Source organism: Echiichthys vipera (assembly GCF_963691815.1).
Source record: "Echiichthys vipera genome assembly, chromosome: 21".
In the NCBI taxonomy this organism is placed as follows: Eukaryota; Metazoa; Chordata; class Actinopteri; order Perciformes; family Trachinidae; genus Echiichthys; species Echiichthys vipera.
The window spans coordinates 8078377-8098629 of record NC_139846.1 but is presented as its reverse complement, the minus strand read 5'-3'; the positions used below and the strand labels follow the sequence as shown (position 1 = coordinate 8098629).

Below are 20253 nucleotides of genomic sequence, written 5' to 3'. Positions count from 1 at the left end.
ACCCAGATCGGATATCAGCACTGATACTGACTAATCAGCTGGATCGGATAGCGGATGAATGAGGCCGATCCAGCATTCTGTTCCAGTCATTTCTTTTTTTATTAATATCATACACAGCAATACAGTTACATCCATTTAGTAACTTCAGTTCTATGTTTGCAACACCAGTTAGGGTTTTATATCACATTTAAAATATCTGTTTCCAGTGCACTTTACATGGAAGTGTTATTTATTTATTTTTGTTGCTAATGTACACTTTATTTAATAAATACATATTTTCAAATTTTTTTTTTAACAAGACTAAATGTTTATTTCAAGCCTGATGCCTTCACTCACATGGCAAAGTATACGGTTGATTCATTCAACAGTAGCATCGGATCGGTATCGGGTATCGGCCGATACCCTCAGACCAGGTATCATTATCTGATTGGATCGGTGCATCTCTAGTGTGTACTATTGCGGAAGGAACTAAATTACCAGGAAATATCTGCAGGAACACTGTGTCTGATCCTAAATGTGTCTTTCTTGTAATCTCACACTCATTTGGCTCCACCTTTATTCCCAATCAGCTGCTGGACGTCAGACCGCCGCATCAATACATCACCTCGTAGAGCTCTAGCTCTCAGCTGCCTCCTGGCTCACTTATCCTTTCCAGTCGGCAGCGATCAGCGCTATCAGGTCGATTTAAAGTGCCATGTGAGCTCTACGACCTTCCATTTGGATTTACATTCATTCTGCTCTAGATTACATACGCACCACTCCTGCCAAGGTGTTTTTCGGGGGGGATGTTCACTTTCTATGTCTTTGCTAAGCTGTCCAGTTCACAGACTAGAAAAATAAATCCTTGAGTTGCTCCGTTACGGCATGTTTGTTTTTTTATTCCCTGCGCGCCGCTGACACTGTAGCAGAGCTCTCCAACAACACTTGAAAGTTTGAAGACATCTGACATGTTGCAGAAGAATTCCAAACATTCCTGTTCTTGCTCCGAGTGCACTTCCCCTCCGGACAAGTGGGAGCACATAAACGCAAATGTGCCTGTCAGCTGTGCAAAATCCAGGGTCAGATGGCGCAGTAGAAACATACTGTATGTGTTGTCATATTCAGTGCAATGCAAACAGATGTAGCACGATATTGAAGTTTTTTTCTTGTAATCTCTGTATAAAGAGGTTAATGTTTTTTTTCAGAACTTTTTCCGATTTAGAAATTTGTCGCTTTCCTAAATCTCCCGTTAGTCAGGGAGTCAGGAGGTACACTTCCTATTTATGCTCTGGTTTCTGGGTGAAGGTGCAGCTACGTCCCCTCTGACACAGTGAACAGTTCCTATCCTCAGGTAGAAAGTGTGGGCGTTTCCTTCCTACCGTCTCAATGCAGGCAGCAGGGATATGACGGTGAAGCATTGCAACACCTCGTTTTAAAAAAAGCACGGTTGCACTTGGCACAGTGGCGGTTGTTGGCCGTTTTCTTGCCAGACTGGATGGGTGGCTGAATTGGAAGTATTCATTTATCCACTTCAGTGCTTCAAAAAACTTCCCATCAAACAAATCTATGGTTCTGACTGCCACTCCCTTCTTATCCCAAATGCTTCCATACAGCATTTGCAATCAAACATTGTTACACTTGTCTTGCATTTCTGCTGTATCCACGTTGGCTGCTCCCTGCTACAGTTTCACTTTGTGTACACGGACTGTGCATTCCTCTGTACTCCCTTTTTTAAAAACCCAGCTGAGGTGCTGACAGCCCTGTCTACTACTGCCTGGATATTCTGCAGTCATTACTCAGCTCAGAAATATGAGCTAAAGTGCCCCCGGAGCACTAAAGCTCGCTGGGAGCTTCACCTTATTCTCTGCATCTCCTGCTGCGGTAGCTCTCCGCTGCTGTTATTTACCTTTTGTACTAAACAAGCACACATTTTGTTCCTCTCTTGGCGAAAGTCTCAACAACCATTTGTACTGTTTTTTTTTGGACATCTACTGAAGTCCTTCTCACTGATGATGAATGTCACTGGGAGTAAAGAATCTTGGGTAATTGAACAACAAATGAGTGAAAAGACGAGGGGGCTTTAACTAGAGCAGACAGGCTCTAATGCCACCAGTGGCAGTGTAATCAAGTGTCGCATCTGTCCTCCCAACGCCCACCGCTGACCTCGTATCACAGCTCTGGCAGCTAATGCCAGTTTGGATCAGTTTATCCAGAAATGCGAAAAATGTCAGGCTGATTTCACCATTGAGCACATTTGACATGCTGACTTAGTTTATTTCATCCTCTTTTAAAGTAAATATGCCACTGATGGTGCAGCCTGAGCTCTGGATTTGAAGAATTCCAGTTGTATGATTAACACAAGGGCTAAAGATTTAACCTCATGTAAAGCAACAGCCCGGGCAGCCCTTTCCATGGTGTATCAGCTTTCTTGACCAATTCATCTGATTCATTGTGGTTGCAGTCACTGGGGAAATAAAAAAAAGGATAGTTAGTCATCTTGTGCTGTATCATCTTGGTGAAAGACAAAACGATTGTTCATTGTGGTTTCCCCATTCCTTCCACTTATATGAAACCTTGTCAGTTTTGACTCCTAATGATAGAAGGTTCATCTGTTACTTGGAAAACAAAGCAAACACTCACGTAGAATGCATCATAAGTATTCAAATGGATTGGACACATCTTTGAAAAAACATATCAATTGAAGCCATTTGAAAACATGGACCAAACAACATCACATGCTTTTTGTGGAAACATGGACTACCCTGAATGAATGTTTGTACATGCAGGATGTAAATGTGTCTTTCTTCACACAGTTCGGCATTTGTGTGTCTTAGCATCAGCGGTGCTGTTTTTCTCTTTGTCCTTGCACTTTTACAGCTTCAAGATGGTTGCAAAACCAAGTTAAATGTGCAGTTTCTTAATATCACAGTCGCAATCTGCATCGCAACTCACATGGAATAACTGTACGTTTCTAGAAATTAATACGAGATGCAAATGAGTTTACATGTCACAGTTTGTGTTTGGTTGCTGCAGTGTCAATAGGGCTGTTTGTCTATGCTCTGCAGCTGCAAGAATTTACTATTGCACTTTGATTAATTTGGGGGCAGCAAATGCCAAGATACCCAGAGTCAAGCCTCAGGAGCCCTGGATCCAAAAATTCCCAGAATGCATGTTTTCACTGCCTGATAATAAACACACCACACATTTGTAATACAGATTTCCTGACAAATATGACAAGAATATTTGTATTACCCACTTAGTCCTCATATCCACATTACTGATGATTATAAACACAAATCTTCTTTGTAGAAGCACCAGTTGTCAGCTTTCCAATACTGACGCAGTTGTGGCCCTTTAATTGCGTAGTTTCTTAATATTACAGTCGCTTCTTGGATTGCAAATGACACTGAATATCAATATACAGTATTTCTGTGTAGTTTTATTATCTAGGATTCAAAATGGATTCAGCAGTAGGAATAATAATGCTGACAAATGCTCTGTAGTTTGAACAACATAAGCACATCTCTGATTTGCAACTAAATATGTAGGCCAGCAGTCCTGCACAGGCATATGTTGTCCAGTAATCTGTTTAAAATGTCCTTATACAGCAAAAAAGTGCTTCCTCTCGCTGTTTTTGAAATGGCCGTCAGAGTAGTTTTGTTTCATATATTTTCCTGCAGCTGTTACTCCGTCTACCATTCTGCATATTGCAGTGTCAGTAGTAGGTGTCTGCGTGTGCACATGAGTGGGTGTGCTTTCAACCGATGGGCTTTTTTTGCTTCGAGCCCTCTGGAGAAATCTCTCCACCTTCCTGAGGCTGTTATAGCCCAACACATCTGCTGCTCTGATTCCTACTGACAGACACACACAACTAAACGCTGTCGTCTCCTCACTCAGGCCGAGGCTAACCAGCACGGCAGCTCTCCAGGTCAGGAGCTTTCAGCCGTAGCCTATGGATTGCTTCTGGATTAGTTACGCGCTGCCACAGGGAATCAGTAATGAGACACGCGGTGACGTGGTTGTTTTCATTTTGTTCTCCTCTCGTCTTCATGTGACCAAACGTTCCCTTCTTCTGTTTTGCCCTGAAACCTCCACTACCAGTAATCATCTCCCCCACCACCTCCTAGCCCCTGCTACGGCAGCCTGTTATCAAAGCCCAGTGTCGCCCCTCCAGGCAGTCTTTGGACTCATCTTTTATGAGCGAGCAGAGCTTGGGAAGAACACGCAGAGATCAAACGTGATGGCTCAGTTTGGAGCTCGGCTCTTTGCCTCAGCCTGTTTGATGTGAGGTTTTTCTGGTTTAGCCACTGTCTTGTATCTTTGTAACTGTCAGTTTGTTGTCATTTCGAAATAATATGGTGGAAGAGCGTCTGGTATTGAGTGTGTTGTGCAGGACTTGTCCATTATTAGAGGTCCATGACTTTGACGTAAGAGTATAACAACCAGGAAAAAAAGGAGGAAATATAACTGATAGAAATGTTGTCTTTCTATATGTTTTTATAGTGAAAAACTTAGTGTGCCTCCCAGCATTGACTTGTTGTGTGTGCCAGCTCAGTCAACTTAAACAAACACTTTACTGATTTTATTTAAATTGTGTTTTTGCCTTGTTAGCCCGTAAACTAGCTAGCATGCTAATTAGTTAATAAACCAGCCACTCTGGGCTTTTGATGCTAATGAGCTTCTACTGAAATGTTTTGAGTATTAAACATTCATGGCCTGTCATCAGAAGTACCCAGTAGTTGGCGCTTAAAGTTTGTAGCTACGTTAGCTTAGCGGTGCTTTGATTCTAGCTATGATGGAACCGCTCAAAATCCCATCTGAAGGATAATCCACTTCTAAACACTCATATATTTTTCCCAAGGTATGCTATAGTTAAATACACAACTTCGTCTTTTTTTGCTTGTGCAAATAGCTGTAAGCATTTGTTAATTGTGACAAGCAAACATACTTAGGTGCTACATAAGTAACGCTTAGTTTCTTAGCAATGAACAGAAACTTCTTAGCCAAAATTGTCATTTCTGAAATGATTAAACAATGTATTGATGTCATGAATATGCTAAATATGTTCAATTCTATCAAGGTTTGAGTCAGAAATGTAGTCAGCTGTTCGCACGCTGTTCTCAGAGCCTCCAATATGGCTGCTGCAGGATGGCTTACATCATCTCAGATCCCCCCAGAGAGCAGCGTGGTATCTTGGGAATGAAAGTAGTGGTGGGAAAAGGATGCCTCGGCTGTTCTTTTGGCTCAAATCCACCACAAACCTGACCTGGATAATACAGGGCTAGAAGATGGATGCAAATGTTATGTGATACAAACAGTAACTGGGTTCCTCTTCCATCTTTTTTCATCTCTTTTTTTCTCTCTCTCTCTAATCCCTTTTTGTGCACAGGCCCAGGACAAGAGGAAAGCTCTGGAGGAGACCAAAGCCTACACCACCCAGTCCCTGGCCAGCGTGGCCTACCAGATCAATGCCTTAGCCAACAATGTACTGCAGCTGCTGGACATCCAGGCCTCGCAGCTGCGGCGCATGGAGTCCTCCATCAACCACATCTCCCAGGTCAGAAACACACACACACACACACACACACACACACACACACAAACCAAAGACCATACAGCTGTGAAGAATGGTACCCCGCACTCCCCACTTCTCTTCTCACTTTCACACTGACTCTGTTATTTTTCAAGCACAGTTCGAGGCTTTCTGTTGTATCCATGGTTCCCTTTTTTTATTGGTGCATCAGTCTTACACAAGCGTCTGACTGGGTGTGTGTTTGACTACATGACTTGTGGTCTGTTCCTCTTTCTTTTATGCTCTTGTCGTCTTCAGAGGCATGCAGACGTATAAAACATTTACTGTACATTCAACACAATTAGTCTTAACTTGCAATTATTTGTCTGCAATACCACATGTAGGGATATACTTATAGTCAGTAGTAATATTTAATATTTTGTCATATCCACTAATCCTGTGCATGCAATTTGGCAACTTTGTCTATTTGATTTAGTTTTTTAAACAAGTCTTGTTTTAAAGAATCATATTGACACACTCATTTTAGCATTAAAAATTATTTTGGATGTATAATATTCTTTCTTTTTGAAGTTGACTTTATGATATTTGATTGTACATATCTTGATAAAATATAAATTCTTCAACTGTCAGCCAATTTACCCAAATATCTGGTTATTTTATGTCCATTGAAGGCAATGTTTCAAATCAAAGAGCAGGACTCTTTTATTGCAATATCAGCATTCATGCAGGACATATTTGTATTTGTCAAGTATTTTATTTATTAGTGTTTGGTTATTGTATTCTATTGATACATGTTTCTCACCAATATATCAGGTCATTCTTATCTGAAATGTGTATCAAAATTGGTTGCTTTGTTGACGCCATGAGAGTTTTTTCCTCTCCTAACCTTTTTCTTTCTATAGCATGAGCATTCTGCCATGTGCAGGTAAATCCAGCATCTCATCCAATGAAGGCATTAAGAGCTCAGACAAATCAAACAAAAAGCCCCAGCCAGGTGGCATCTCGTAGATTAGAAGTGTGTGGTGCAGAGTGCTGCAGGGCTGAGTTCTAGTACCCAGAAATTAGTTAGCATGTTTGCACTCCCCATTCCCTCGTCTAAAAGTCAGTGGGTTTTTGGTTCAATGCCTTAAATGAGGTTTGTGGTTAACACAGACTGGAGAGATTATCAGTAAATACCCCACTCTGAAATTTTCAAGCTTTTATGTTGAGCTCTGATTGTCGAATTGATGAATCTTTCAATCGTTTTCTCATTTAATCGATTAGTTGTTTGGTCTATAAAATGTCAGAAAATGGTGGACAAGTGTTTCCTAAATCCCAAGAGGACGTCCTCAAATGTGTGGTTTTGTCCACAACTCAAAGATATTGAGTTTACTGGCATAGAAGAGGAAAGAAACCAGAACATATTCACATTTTAGAAGCTGGACCAGATGTTTTTTTCTTAAATTGCCCGAATTGATTAATTTAATATTTGACAACTGATTGAATAATCTTGCAGCTCTGCTACAGGTGGCTAAATGAGACTATAGTGGTTGTCAAATGTTGTCATGCAAAATCAGCTGGAGTTAGTGCTGATTCGACCATGTTGTAATTAATTTAAAGCCTGTTAGCTGTTTACTCAAAAATCATAAAAGTGAGAAGGTTATCGTGCTGGAAAAAACGTGTAAGTATCAATTTTTATTTGCCACAGAGCTTATTTATCCACTTCATGCTTCAAAAAAGTCCCATCAAACAAATCTGTTGTTGTGACTGCCACCTAAAGATCCAAAGTCCAATGGAGAAATCCCTTTGGCCTTTTTTTTTGAGGGAACCAGGGCGATGCTAACTTCTGTGTCGGCCTTCACATTTAACACACTCTTGGTTGAATCTTAACTTACAGAATAAATGTTATGAATGAGAAATTCTTTCCTGAAAACATTAGCCTTGCTGTAAGGGAGTTATCTACAATGGAATGGAATTTCTTTTAGTTTTGTCTTTCCCGTGTCCGGTGTCTGGTGTTTTCCCTCTGACAGTGCTTCACTAAGAGCGCCAGAAATTCTTTCAGAATACACTGAAGGTCAGATTTTCAGTCTAATGGAAGGAAAGAGGACTTGTGAGACTTCAGGGCTTGAGAGAGAGAGAGAGGGAGAGAGAGACAGAGAGAGAGAGAGAGAGAGAGATCCGGAGGCTGATGGAAATGGAAGATGGATGATGACAAGCAAAGCAAGGCAGGAGAGAGACTAAAAAAGACGTATTTACACTCTTTCAGGTTTTGAGTCAATATCCTGACAAATAGCATTCAGACGATACCAAGGTCGCTGCTGGCCTCGGTCTCCCTGACAACCTCCTGGGCTTTGTTGGAGAAGTCATATGAATGACGGTTAGAGATGGTGCTTTAGATCAGAAGAAGAAGGGTAAACTCTACTAAGCTTACATTGTTTGACTTCTGCCTCCATTGCAAGTGCTCATCGCGTCTCTTGTCTTGTGCATGGGAAATTCCATCCTTCCTGTGTTATATTTATGCCCACCATTGTGTATTTTGTGTAGCCATGGTGAAGACGAGCTGGACAGGGTCACGTTAGTTCAGCTAAGGCTCAGGGATTAAATGTTTTCCCCCTCTTTTTTGGCGGCGGGGGGTTCTTGTTTTCGTTCCAAGAAATGAAACTGGACGAAAATGAAATGAAAACAAACTAATTTTCTTCCCGGCTGATAATCATCGTAGCTACAAGAATAACAAGCTTCCTGCGTTTACATAACTTGGCCCTGAGAAATGCGAATAATTTAGCAGCTTTGCCTTGATAACTCGAAATTCGGAAAACACAGAACAGCCTTCTTCATCTCCATCTAGCTGTTTGTTTTTTATAGTTAAACAAGAGGAGACGTCCTTATGTGTTTGGCGTAATGATGCGTATCTCTGTTTTACTAATAAAGAGACACGGCTGTGAGCTCTGCAGGACGTGGGTGTGTTTTATTGCTCTCTACTGTCCGCCTCAGATGTGGAAACATTATCATTTTGCCCTCGCTCCTCATGGATATGAGATTAGCGGTGGCCCTTGAGGCCGGTGTTGCATTCCCCTGAATGGGTAATAGGGGAGGAAAGCCTGCAGCTCGAAGGATATATGTTGTTTTAACAGTGGAAAGGCAAGGAAAGGAAGTTTTCTCAGGTGTATTCAAATGAAGCATGAGCACAACTCTTTTATCCTCAAGACACCGTAAATAAACACACCACAGAATTTACCAGTTTATACATAATCTTCAGCTTTTTCCTCTTTTCTGCAGTCTCCCTGTTAATCACTGTGTTCAGTTTTTGACTTGAGTCTGTCATGTACCCATCCACGCCTGAAGCTGGGATGCCTTAGGATGAGATTCTCTTACATTAACGTGTCAGTCAGTGTGTGTGTGGTGAGACATCGCCTGGCGTCAGGGCCACTTCCTTCGGTCTGCTCACAGTCGCGAGAGATTCACTTTGGTCAGGGTGTGTCCGCTTAGTGGTGGCATCTCTCCCACTGGAACTGGCATCCCTCTGTGTGTAATGTACCATACTGTACTGTAATACAGCACATCTTACCTTCTGCTGTGTGTGCTGGGAGGCACAACAGGTATCTTTTTAAAGGGGTGAAGAAGAAAAAAATCAAATGAGATGCACAACTTAAGCCTCTGCATTTTTTTAGTTCTGTGTTAAAGGCTGCAACAACTAGTTAATTTCTTCAATGATTCATCCTTCTTTTTTTTGATCCATTAAATGTTTTCCTACAGTCCATTGGGACCAACTGCTCAGTTTGACCAAACTAACAGTCTAAAAATATTCAAACTACAATGAAAATTAGCAAATCTTCACATTTTAGCGTAGTTTGAATTGATATCTTAAAACAATTTTAGTCTCTGAAAACATTTGTGGATTTAAACATCATTTTAAACTGTATTTATTTAAACGTGCATTAACTTTACCTGAACTTCTTGTTGGGATATCTGGGTAAGCCCATCCACATGGAGATGCGTTTTCCTGTTTCCGCACAACTTTAGTATCGTTTTGGCCGACCATCCACGCGCAGTCGGCTCTATCGGAGCCTGAAAACAGTATTTTTTGAAACCGGCTCCCAGAGTGGGAAGATTTGAAAATGCCTTCCGTGGCGTTGTCGTCTGGACGGTGAAACCAAATACTTTGTTAAACGATGCCGTCATCTTCCCACCTCGGCCTCAAACCCCCAAGGCGTCACATAACAACAACAGTGCTGCTGCGTGAGAGGAGAGAGACGGACCCATAGACTGTTTACTGAACTGTTCTCTGATCCAAGTGCATGGGAATGAATTAGACCGACCACAGATTTCTCCCTTCTTCCTGAGGCTCTGAATAAGATGCTAAATTGATCGCTAGTAGTTTTTTATAAATAAGTTGCTAAGAATGTCTGAACAGTCTCTAAATCTAGTGAGAAAGTGCCCGCCTGTGAGTGCTTTGTGACGGGGAAGGGGCTCACAGCAGCAGCCTCCGCTCAGTGAGGAAACTTTGGGAAGTCTTTCTGTTGTTTGTATTCTCCACAGCTCTCCCCGTCTCTTCTTCTCTGTAGTTGGTGTATTTCTGTGGCAGTTACAGCGCCACATCCAGGCCTGGCATGTGTACTACAGTGTTTTGAGTCGGTTTCACTAGTTTCGTGTGGAAGCAGATATTTCTTGAGTTGAGGCCATTTGAACAGAGAAAAAAAAAAGGTTGTTTTTCAATCACGTGGACGTACTCTGAATCTGCGTGTGTTGACAGGTATTTGTTTGTGCATCACCTCCCCTGTTGCCGTTGCCATTCACAAGTCTCTACAGTATTGAGACGGAAGGGCTGATGGGAAAATAGTAGAGTAGCTTGCGGGGCTTCCACCTTGTGCTGCGTGTGAAGTGGCTGCTGAGAGGCTGCGAACAGGGAGCGCTTTGTCTGTCCCGGCAGAAGAAAATGCCTCACATTGAGAAACTCTCTGTGATACCCAAATAGAAAAAGGAAAGAGAGGGAGAATAGTGAGTGCTGGGGCACCCAGCCTATGTGCAAGCTGCAAATCCTGATTATGATGTTCCCCCCCAGACACACATCTGAAGTTTAATAGAGTAGCTTCTTCTTCAAATCTGATCTGCACCACATAAATGTAGCTTTATAAAACCGAACTCTGAGGCATACAGATGAATGTGAGCTGCATTTGAAATCTGAAATTGTCATGTGAGTAGACCCTCTGTCGTTCATCTGAGAGAGTCTTAGTTTCGGAGCCTGTGGCAGATTCTTCGTCAAGGGAGTGTCAGTGTGAAGATATAACAATGGAATAAAAGCAACTTTATTTGGAGAAACTCTCATGCTTCAGTTCAGAATAACTGGGAGAGGATTATGTACAACCACAGAAACAAATAGCATTGTGCATGCACTACATTCAGCTCACAGTTCAGCGTGATACACTATACAGGGGTCACTGTTTTTAGCAAATATTTTTAGTTCATTTTTATTTTAGAAAAATATTTTCACCAAACCTGAAATTAAAAAAAAGTAGGGTTGCAACTAACAAATAAAAGTAGCATTTTTAGCTCCAACGGCAACAGTTCGTGCCCTGGCATACAGTTAAATCCTTAGTGCATGCATGTCTTCTTGAGATACGAACACAGAACAAATCTTAAATAATTTCTGATGTATTGAGAGCGAAATGTGCGACCTTAAAATAGGCAGAGATGCATTCACACCAACACCTTTTGTGATGTTTTTTTATGCATGCGGTCAAACCTATTTTGATTTGAGCCTTCTTAGAAAATCCGCTCCGTTCTTAGTTCATTGTTTTAAATTGTTCTTTGCAGCATTATTAGCAAGAACAAATGGCACATGTTTCTGTCTCATTGTGCATGTTAGTCAGAGAGAAAATACTCAGTCAGTCTTAGGAAAACGTGTGAAGTGAGGCAGTAGAGCATCAGTGAAATACTATAGAAGTGCAAAAAAATTATTCCTTAAACTCTTTTGTTTTATTTTTATTGTAGGACCGCAAAAAGTCTTTAAAAAAAATTGTAATTGGTGCATAAAGTTGCTGTTTTTCAATGTGAAATAAGGCACCGATTAAAATCCGTGCATTAAAAATCACATATTGTCCGAACATGAGTAAATAAAAAGGAAATTATTGCTATCATCGGTGCAATTATATGCAACAGTGCTTTTTGTTTGAGTATGTTAGAGATGGAAATGAAACTGAATAAGAATAAAATGATGGCTAAATGTACGATCAGTTGTAAATCAAACTACTCAGAGTTAATTAATCAAGTGCAGATCTGAGTGTGCTTATCTATAGAGCAGTGTGGTGATAAAACAACTTGATGTCTTTATGGATGTGATAGTTTGGCCGTACAGCTGTGTGTTGTGTGTGCTATAATGATGTGAAAAGTCCTGCACTTACATCTGGGGCTGGCCAATGTGCTGATTGAACCCAGTGACCACAGTGATGAAGCAGCAACAATGACGACAACAGGGCTGGTTGCAGAAAGCAGCTGACACATCTAACAGTACACTCCCAGTTTGTTCCCACAGCTGTGTGTTTCACTGAGATGCTGTTAATTCAGTTACACAATATTCTTATCTGATCACATGAGTCAGCCCGCGTTTGTATTTATGCTCTCAGCGAGGAACGCATGTACAGTATATAGTTTGGGTTGTTCTTCATTACAGTCTTCATTCCTCGGATGTGCGGTTGCATACTGTTACACTTTTGTGTGTGTGTGAGTGCATGTGTGTGTTCTCATCATGGCACAGCACTCACACAGGGAATTAGGGTTGCGTCTGTGTGCTGCAGTGGTGGCTTTTTGACCTCCCGTCGAGGAAGAATGGCACTCATCCAAACAGGAAATGAAGCCTTATAGGTCTCCGTGTGAGTGTGTGCTTGTGTTTCCTGCTTCTCCCACTGCTTGCCTGTGTATTTTGGTCTCTCTCCTGTCTGTCCTGGTGGTCTCTCCCACTTGCCTGGCTATGAAATGCAGAGTTTCATGCAGAGTTTGGATATTTATTTTTCTACTTTGTCTCCATACCTTTTTCCTCTTTTCTCTGTCTGTCTGTGTGTGTCTATGTGCGTGTGCATGCGTGTGTGCGTGCGTAGCTGATATTGGAAAGTTTGGAGTCAGAGAGTGTCACACTTTATTTATATATTTTTTCACTAGAAACTGCCTCAATTTCCCAGAATCCATTCAACCATCAGTCCAAACTTCAGGCGAAAAAAACACCAATGTTTACATTTGAGAATCCGCGACCAGTAAAGAAGAAATAATTTAATTTACTTATTAAAATTATTTGTAAGTTGATCTCTGTCTGATTCCTCATCTACTCAAATCAGGACTATTGTCCTTAAGCACTGTTGTAGAGATGACCCATGACAGCAACGGCCACCTGCCCGCACTGCTCTGCTCTAGTTTTACGCACCTAGTCTAGTTTTTCCCCCCTCTGCATGTGGCTATGTGGCCCTCCAATAGGTAAAAACTACATAGAGCTGAGTAAAACATGAGTACAAAATGATTAAGCTACATACCTCACTGTACCAGAGGGCAGTGTGAGGGGCCACTCACCTGAGCGTTTAGAAGAACAGCTGTAGAAAAAAAGAACCTTAAATCGACAGCGTTAATACATTTGAGATGTCTACAAAATATGCAGGGAGTAGAAGATGGATATCCAGTTTGCAAAGCGTGGCATATAGGAGTGACTGAAAAGGCTCCAACATCTTTAAGATAATTATGCGCTCCTTTTATGATCAAGTCAAGGTGAAAAAAAACTGATGTAACCTTACTTTGTTGGACCAAAACAGTTCAAAGTGGGCTGGAGGAGTTCACAACGTGTTCTGTTTACGGTATGAATCTTGCAGGATATGTAGTAGTTACCTGGACGTAACTTCAGTTCTATGAGGACGGGCTGAACTCTCTGTAAGTAAGAGGACATGTTTTATGTGCAAAACCAAAAGAATGATTGTGTCTCTTCTTCCATCCATAGTGTCGAAACAATAAATCCACTGATTTAATAACCGTAAAAACCGTGATATTTCCTCTGACAATAATTTGTAACACCCTGTATATGGAGTGTGGCAGCACATGCAGGATGGTCCTCAGCATGACTCCGCCCTGCAGGAATAGAGGTTAAATGTGAAATGACCGGTGACTGATGTTGTTTAGTGACTCATTAGCTCCTCTGCTCCGTGGTTAGTTCCTCTCCTGCTCTTCCTTCACCGCCCTCTTCCCCTTCCCCGCTGCAGAGCACCATCATTAACCAGCACATTCTTTATCACTTAACAACCCGCTGCAATCACATCTAATCATTACACCTCTGCAGTTCCTCCCTGTGTAAGGATACCGTAGGCAATTATTTGACGGCTCCATGTAAACAAAGCTGATTAGGAACTACTCGGGTCCCCTTACAGAAGACACCATCTGCAGCTGAGGTTCAGTTTTTGGTGTTTATCTCTAGTGTTGTCTGGCTGCAAGTCCGAGCATTTTGTAGACTCCCTCTCAGCTTGTATGTAAACTTCAGGGCTTTGTCAGAATGCTGTTTGGCCGCAGCCCAAAAATTAGATTGGCAAAAGTCAACCGAGGTGTTTCCATATGTGCTGTGTTTGCAAACAAAGTGTCGACCTTGGCATGCTGTCTTGACTCTTTTTAATAGAGGGGCTTTTTTTCCTCTGCTGGGAGAGACAATCCCTCCAAGGTTTTACACTTAAAATCCTCACACAACCCCCGTTTTTCTGGCTCCAATCATACAACATATGGGTTGTTACCAGAGGAATCCGATTTGTGAGGGATGTTTAACAACAAGCTGCCAAACTCAGAACTCCCCACAGGGTGTTTGACCTCCCATTTTGGCTCCGAACGCGGATGGAAGCTCTGTCATGCTCTGTGTTGCACTAAATGCTAAGAGAAACAGCCCCGCCGAAGGGCCTTTGGACAACTGTCTGACTCCATGGATGACGGGCTTCAGATGTGCTGGCTGTAATCACGCTGAGAAACAGAACAGACAAAGAGGCATTCGCTTTTCTAAGTGGACATTTTGGGCCAGTGCAGTGTCGGGAGTGTTGGATTGCACTGCTCCTACAGATGAAGCCGAACATTGTGAGAAGCGAAGAGAAGAAGAGAGGAAAACGCCTCAAAAAGCAGGCATGTGAACGGAAGTTTACCATTTCCAATCTAGGAAAAGGTGCCTCAGAGCAGTGGTTTCTGGAGGTTGAGCTCTACAATGTGAATGGTCATGAGATGGTTGACAACAAAGGAGAAGACAAAACACTTTTCAAGGCAATGATTGAACTAGAATATGTCTTCTGACTTGTATGAAATACAGGATGTTTTCACAGTTTCGCTGTTTTACAGGGGTTTATGTGCCTCATTGATGTTGTCCAAACTAAGTCATCTGTACAATCATTTGAGCATAAAATACTGAATGAAGTCTGACAGACATGTTTTGGACATCTTTTTTCTTTGATTCAACAGTCATACAGTCTTAACTCCAATGCAACCGGAGGAAAAAATGCCCACTCCACCAACAGTAGTCTTAAGTTAGGCTTGCCATGTCGCGTCAGGCATACACCTATTACATTACTTATATTGGCAATATTTTGTATTTAAACCCAGGGCTAATAAGGATACTATGATAATGTTAATGAGGCAATCTGTAAACTTTGAAGGTGCCAGGCTCCGCAGCATAGATCAAAGAAAGTGCAACTCTGCAGATACTGAGCATCATCGCCGAAAATCTTTTCTTGTAAAATGTCTGGTGTAATCAATAACACCAGAGTTGTCGCACGTTTATTAACTTTCCTCACCGTAGCATCCCTTATCTCAGTACACACTGATGCAACAAAACCACAAGATATCTTAATGTTGCAGCTTAATGATCACATTTCCTAGCTGTGCCTGTTTCCAGATTCCACAAAAGCAACCTGTTCAGGACCCTTCTCTGAGGAAGTTATTTCGGGAAACTTAGGATATAACTGTAGTAGAAGCCGAGCAGGCAGGTTGAGAGAAAGTGGGTGCAGCAGAAAAAGCCCACTTCAGCACATGCAGCACTAAAATAACTGCAGCACACACCGAGCATCACAAATTGTTCAAATCTGCTCTCGGGTGAACGTGGGTAATTGTGCTGGTGCAAAGCGGGGCTTTAACGAGTGAGAGTCATCCCTTTTTTCCTGGAAAAATAACCCTTAGATGAGGAGACATGTCATGTCCTCATCAGGCTGTCTTCACCTGTTAGCAGCTAAGACCGTTGAGATAAATCCTCTCGCACAGGACGCCCGAAACTGGGGTTCAAATGTTTTTTACAGACGTGCGCTTCATAGTTATTATCTCCTCTTAATCCCACAGAGAACAAGCAGTTCCAATTCCTGGACTGCAGTAAAGACAAGCTGTTTATAGCACTCAGCCAGGAATGGCCCTTAATAAGACCTCGTGGCATGTCTTATTCAGTAATGATGCGCAGTTCTGGTTTATGATATTACACGCCAGTCAAAATAGTCCTAATGTTCTTGGACAGCGCACCATGGGAACTGAGTACTTTTCAGTGTTGTGTGTCTCAGAGGAGCAGGAAGAAGATGCCTCGCTGCAGAAACATTTGTTTTAATCTTCTGCAGTCAGACTTTCACATTAACCATTGGCACATTTGTCTGCTCTGGCCATAGCCACACAGACACATTGGTATGTAGGGTGTGTTTGTCTAGTAGCAGGCTTTGACCCCATGTTGTGTGTAAGCTCTCTACTACGCTTACAGTACACCCTGTGCAGCCTTTTTGTTTGTCCGTGCCTTTGTGCATAGCTGCCGTTTAATTGAGGATATCATCCCGCGGCCGGTCTGCCAAAGTGCTGAAAAGTGCTGTTTTTTTTCTTTTTTTCATCATGTGTTGAAGTGAAACCTGCTGTCTCAATTCCATATCAAAGTCTACACACCTTTTTTCCTTTCTAGTCTCCTCTTGCGTCACTCTTCAAAAGGATGTGTGTTTGTCTGGAGGGAGGTTGTCAAGTAACGTTTGCGTAAGTCTTTCAAATTCCTGCTGTTTTGATTGGCTGTGTGAGACATTTATTCTCCTGTGGATGCATTCTGTCAGTGTGTGACCTGTTTTTTTAAAAAAAAAAAACAACTCTCCCCCAAGTCTGAGCAGTGTTGATCAGTCTGAGGGAGAGAGGCAGGGTCAAATGGTGTCAATGAAAAGAAATCGTCACCACTCTTATCTCCATTACACCTAATTATTACCTCAACTTTCAGTCAAACACAAGACATAACAAATTCACAGAGACCAGTACACAATGGATACAAGAGTCATTGTTCAGGACACACCCAGTGCACGTGTTTTTAGAATACCACACACTTACAGATAGTACGCAACATTTGTTCCTTTTAGATAATAGATGTCTTGCTTTTTTACTTATCTTTTACTAAACTACTAAAGCTTAGAACCACACCCAGAGAAACAGAACATCAAAGTAGTGGTTAGCAATTTGATTGAAATCAACTATAAATGGTAAAAATAATTTGTACCACACTTTCAATATGAATATTTAGTAGATTTTCTCGAAAACAACTTAAGTACATAACATATTCTGCTAACCCAGCAAATATAATACCTGACAAGTTGAAAGTTAAGTCTTTTTTACATCCTATGACAATGTTAACTCATTACTTTAATATAGAAAACCCTTGTGTCCCGTAAGCAACAAATGGATATACGCTCATCACTTTTATTTAAAATGCATGTTGCTTTTATATCTCATTAATAACAGCAACCTAATTTACCCTTTGGTTAATTACTCCGACCATAACTAGCAGTTAGTCCAACCAGTGGGGAGATGTCGCTCACCAGATTTGATTTATCAAAGAACACCGTACATAAAATAAGCACAGCAGAAAGGTCGGACCACTGTGTTATATCTATATACCTATAAATGTTATAGTTGTGGCTGAAAATGAACGAAGAAAAAAATCAAGTTTGCGGATTTCACACATCTCCACAGTGTAAATCCGCTGCCAGATTTCTTCCCAGAAGTGATTGTCCGTGTTAGTGTGACATCACAGTGAGTCGGTCTATTGTGCACCCCTAAGGACATCCTTGTCAATGTCCCCATATGAAAAACAAGTACAGTTACACAAACATTGCTTGCTAAAGCGTCATAATTAACGGGATAGTTGGTCGCCTCGGTGTAAAACTGTGCAATGAATGAATCCTAAAGTTCCCTTTTCCACAGTCTTTTATTCAGTCTGGCCCTAGATAACCATTACTGAAATGCTTCTTAGACTCAGACAAGATGGACAACTTTTCACTAAAGGCAAACAAAAACAACCTAAGTCATGAATTTGGGATGTTAAGAAGAAGAATTGGCTGTGTTTAACAACTCTGGATCTGTTGCCATCATCTGTTTAGTATCCAAAAAGCGATCCTAGACTACAGAGGTTAGTAAAGTATTTTTTGAGTGCCACAATGTCACGTCATATAGAAAAACTCCTGGGTGTTGGAAGTGTAAAACATTTACAATAGCTGACCCATGTGTCCCGTTTTGGAGCTGCGCACTTCTACAAGTTCAGCTGTGACCAAAATAGCAACAATCTAGATGAAAAAAAGAAATAAATTTAAAAGTATGAAAAAAAGTATTTAGGCACTTGTTGCTACCAACAACACAACAGGAACCATCAGCTCATCTTGGCAACCTCTCCGCTGACTCACTTGTAACCCGAAATTGGAAGAAATCTTTCAGTCCAACGTGATCTTGAGTGGATTTAGTTTTTCTGTCTGGCTAGAATGTGTGGATGACGATGATGGTGTTGGCAGCGCTTCCAATGTATGACCTAGATCCTCACACTAGTCCTATAGGTGGATGACTCTTCTCTGGGGGCCAATCCCAGTTTCCCTTCCCTTGGCCCTGAGTGGGTGGAAGGAATAGTTGAGGATGAGTAAAAAGAAAACGAAAAGCATGAGAAAGCAGCAAGAAAAGGAGGCCCTTTCAATCCTAAAGTAGCTGATGGAGAAGCTAAACTCCACGGCCAAAACCTCTCAGCGTTCTTGGAAAAGAAAACACCCACAGGCCTCACACATGTGGGTGACAGTGGTTGAAAACATGTGAATCATCCACCTTTCAGTTAGGCAACAATGCATTTGAGCTCAGTCTTTTTCCACCAAACAGATAGACCACAGGGATGAAGTAAACACCTTTAGTACCAGTTTAAAAGTCAGAGGGAGCAGTCGAGGGGAAAGTGAATATTAAGCAGCTGTCGGAGCGCCCCACTGCGTCAGTCAAAAGCCAGAATGCACTTTTCTACTTTTTATCAGATGCATTTAACGTTCTTTGGGCACCAGTCAGTGGATTAGCAAAGCGCTCTCGACAGGGTGCAACCAGCTCAGCTGCAGTTTCGAAAACACCCTTCTGAGAGCACTTGTAACATCGGCCCGTACTGTTACAGCAGGGCTATTTATCTGCATACAGGAAGGAGATTAACTCACACCACGTCGCCTTCTCACTTCCCCTCTTTGCCAGCTGCGATGATGTTTGTCCACGCGTTGCTCTCTGATAAGGGGATTGTGCTCAGCCAAGACCAGATGCTTTCCCAATTTAGATACAATATTTCAACAGTTGTCTTGTTTAGGATGAGTTTCTGTCAGTGTGGTTTTTTTTTTAGTGGAACTTCCTCTTGTTCAGTTTGGCTGAAAACTGCTTTGCCCCCATATTACCTTAACAATGACTACATTTACATGCACACTGATATTCCACTATTATTACAAATATGAGTACTCTGATACAGATCATGTAATCAGCATATTCCCTTTGGACCTTCAAAGTAAGGCCTTTTCCCCAATATAGCATTTTCCTTTTAATGCATGTGGGATATGCCGGTATTATCCAGGTTATAGAAGCATGCTTTAGACATTTATATAGCATTCAGAATATTCGTCTTAAGTGGGGGTTTAAACTGCTGCTTATGGCCATCTCTGTGCGTCGCTATGGCTGTTTTACACAAACCAACTAGCCAACAGTTTGCAAAGCTGCAGTAGAGATGCATGCCCAAAAGAAAAGGCCACATTTCCGGTTGGAAGGAGAAACCTACCACATACTTTTAAATAGAGCTGCAACGATTAGTCGATTAACCGTTAAACTTATCGGCAATTATTTTGATAATCGATGAAACTCTTTGAGTAATTTTTTTTTTCTTCTTAAATGTGAATATTTTCTGGTTTCTTTCCTCCTCTGTGACAGTAAACTAAATATATTTGAGTTGTGGACAAAACAAGACCTTTGAGTCATTTTAGGCTTTGGCAAACGCTGAATGACATTTTTCACAATTTTTGGACATTTTATAGACCAAACAAGTAAACGATCAATTAAGAAAAATAATCAAAAGATAAATTGATAATGAAATAATCATTAGTTGCAGAACTACTTTAAGATTTAATGTTATAAAAGATATCAACAGGTTTTCTTTATTTTGGGGTGACAGTGAGGTGAAATGAGGTTAAAGCTTAGTTTTTTAGATTAAAAAACCAGACTAGAATGATTAAGCTATTCCCTAAAACTCCTAATTTACTCCTCCTTCTGTCTGGGTCCATCATAGCCAGGGTCCATCATAGCCAATCACTGTAACTCATCACTCTCCTGCAAATGGAGGCCAAAAAGACTGATTAGGTTTTGGCCCAGCTTTTTTCAGACAATCATGATTTATGACAGGTTGAAATTTGGGCATTGTCTTTGAGCAGTGGAGTCAAATTATTTGCTCAGATCAGGTCGCGGTGGAGTTCCAGGTGGAATATTCATCAGGGAGA

General features: G+C 41.4%; 1 protein-coding gene across 5 annotated transcripts in view; it reads left to right on the top strand.

The window, feature by feature from the left end:
• Nucleotides 1–20253, top strand: part of abi1a (abl-interactor 1a) — a 53681-nt gene that overhangs the window by 6683 nt on the left and 26745 nt on the right. For all 5 annotated transcript variants that reach the window (XM_083936187.1, XM_083936185.1, XM_083936186.1 and 2 more), the window contains exon 2: nt 5369–5536. In XM_083936187.1, the coding sequence (XP_083792313.1) occupies nt 5369–5536 (168 nt within the window). The remainder of the gene's footprint in view (nt 1–5368; nt 5537–20253) is intronic.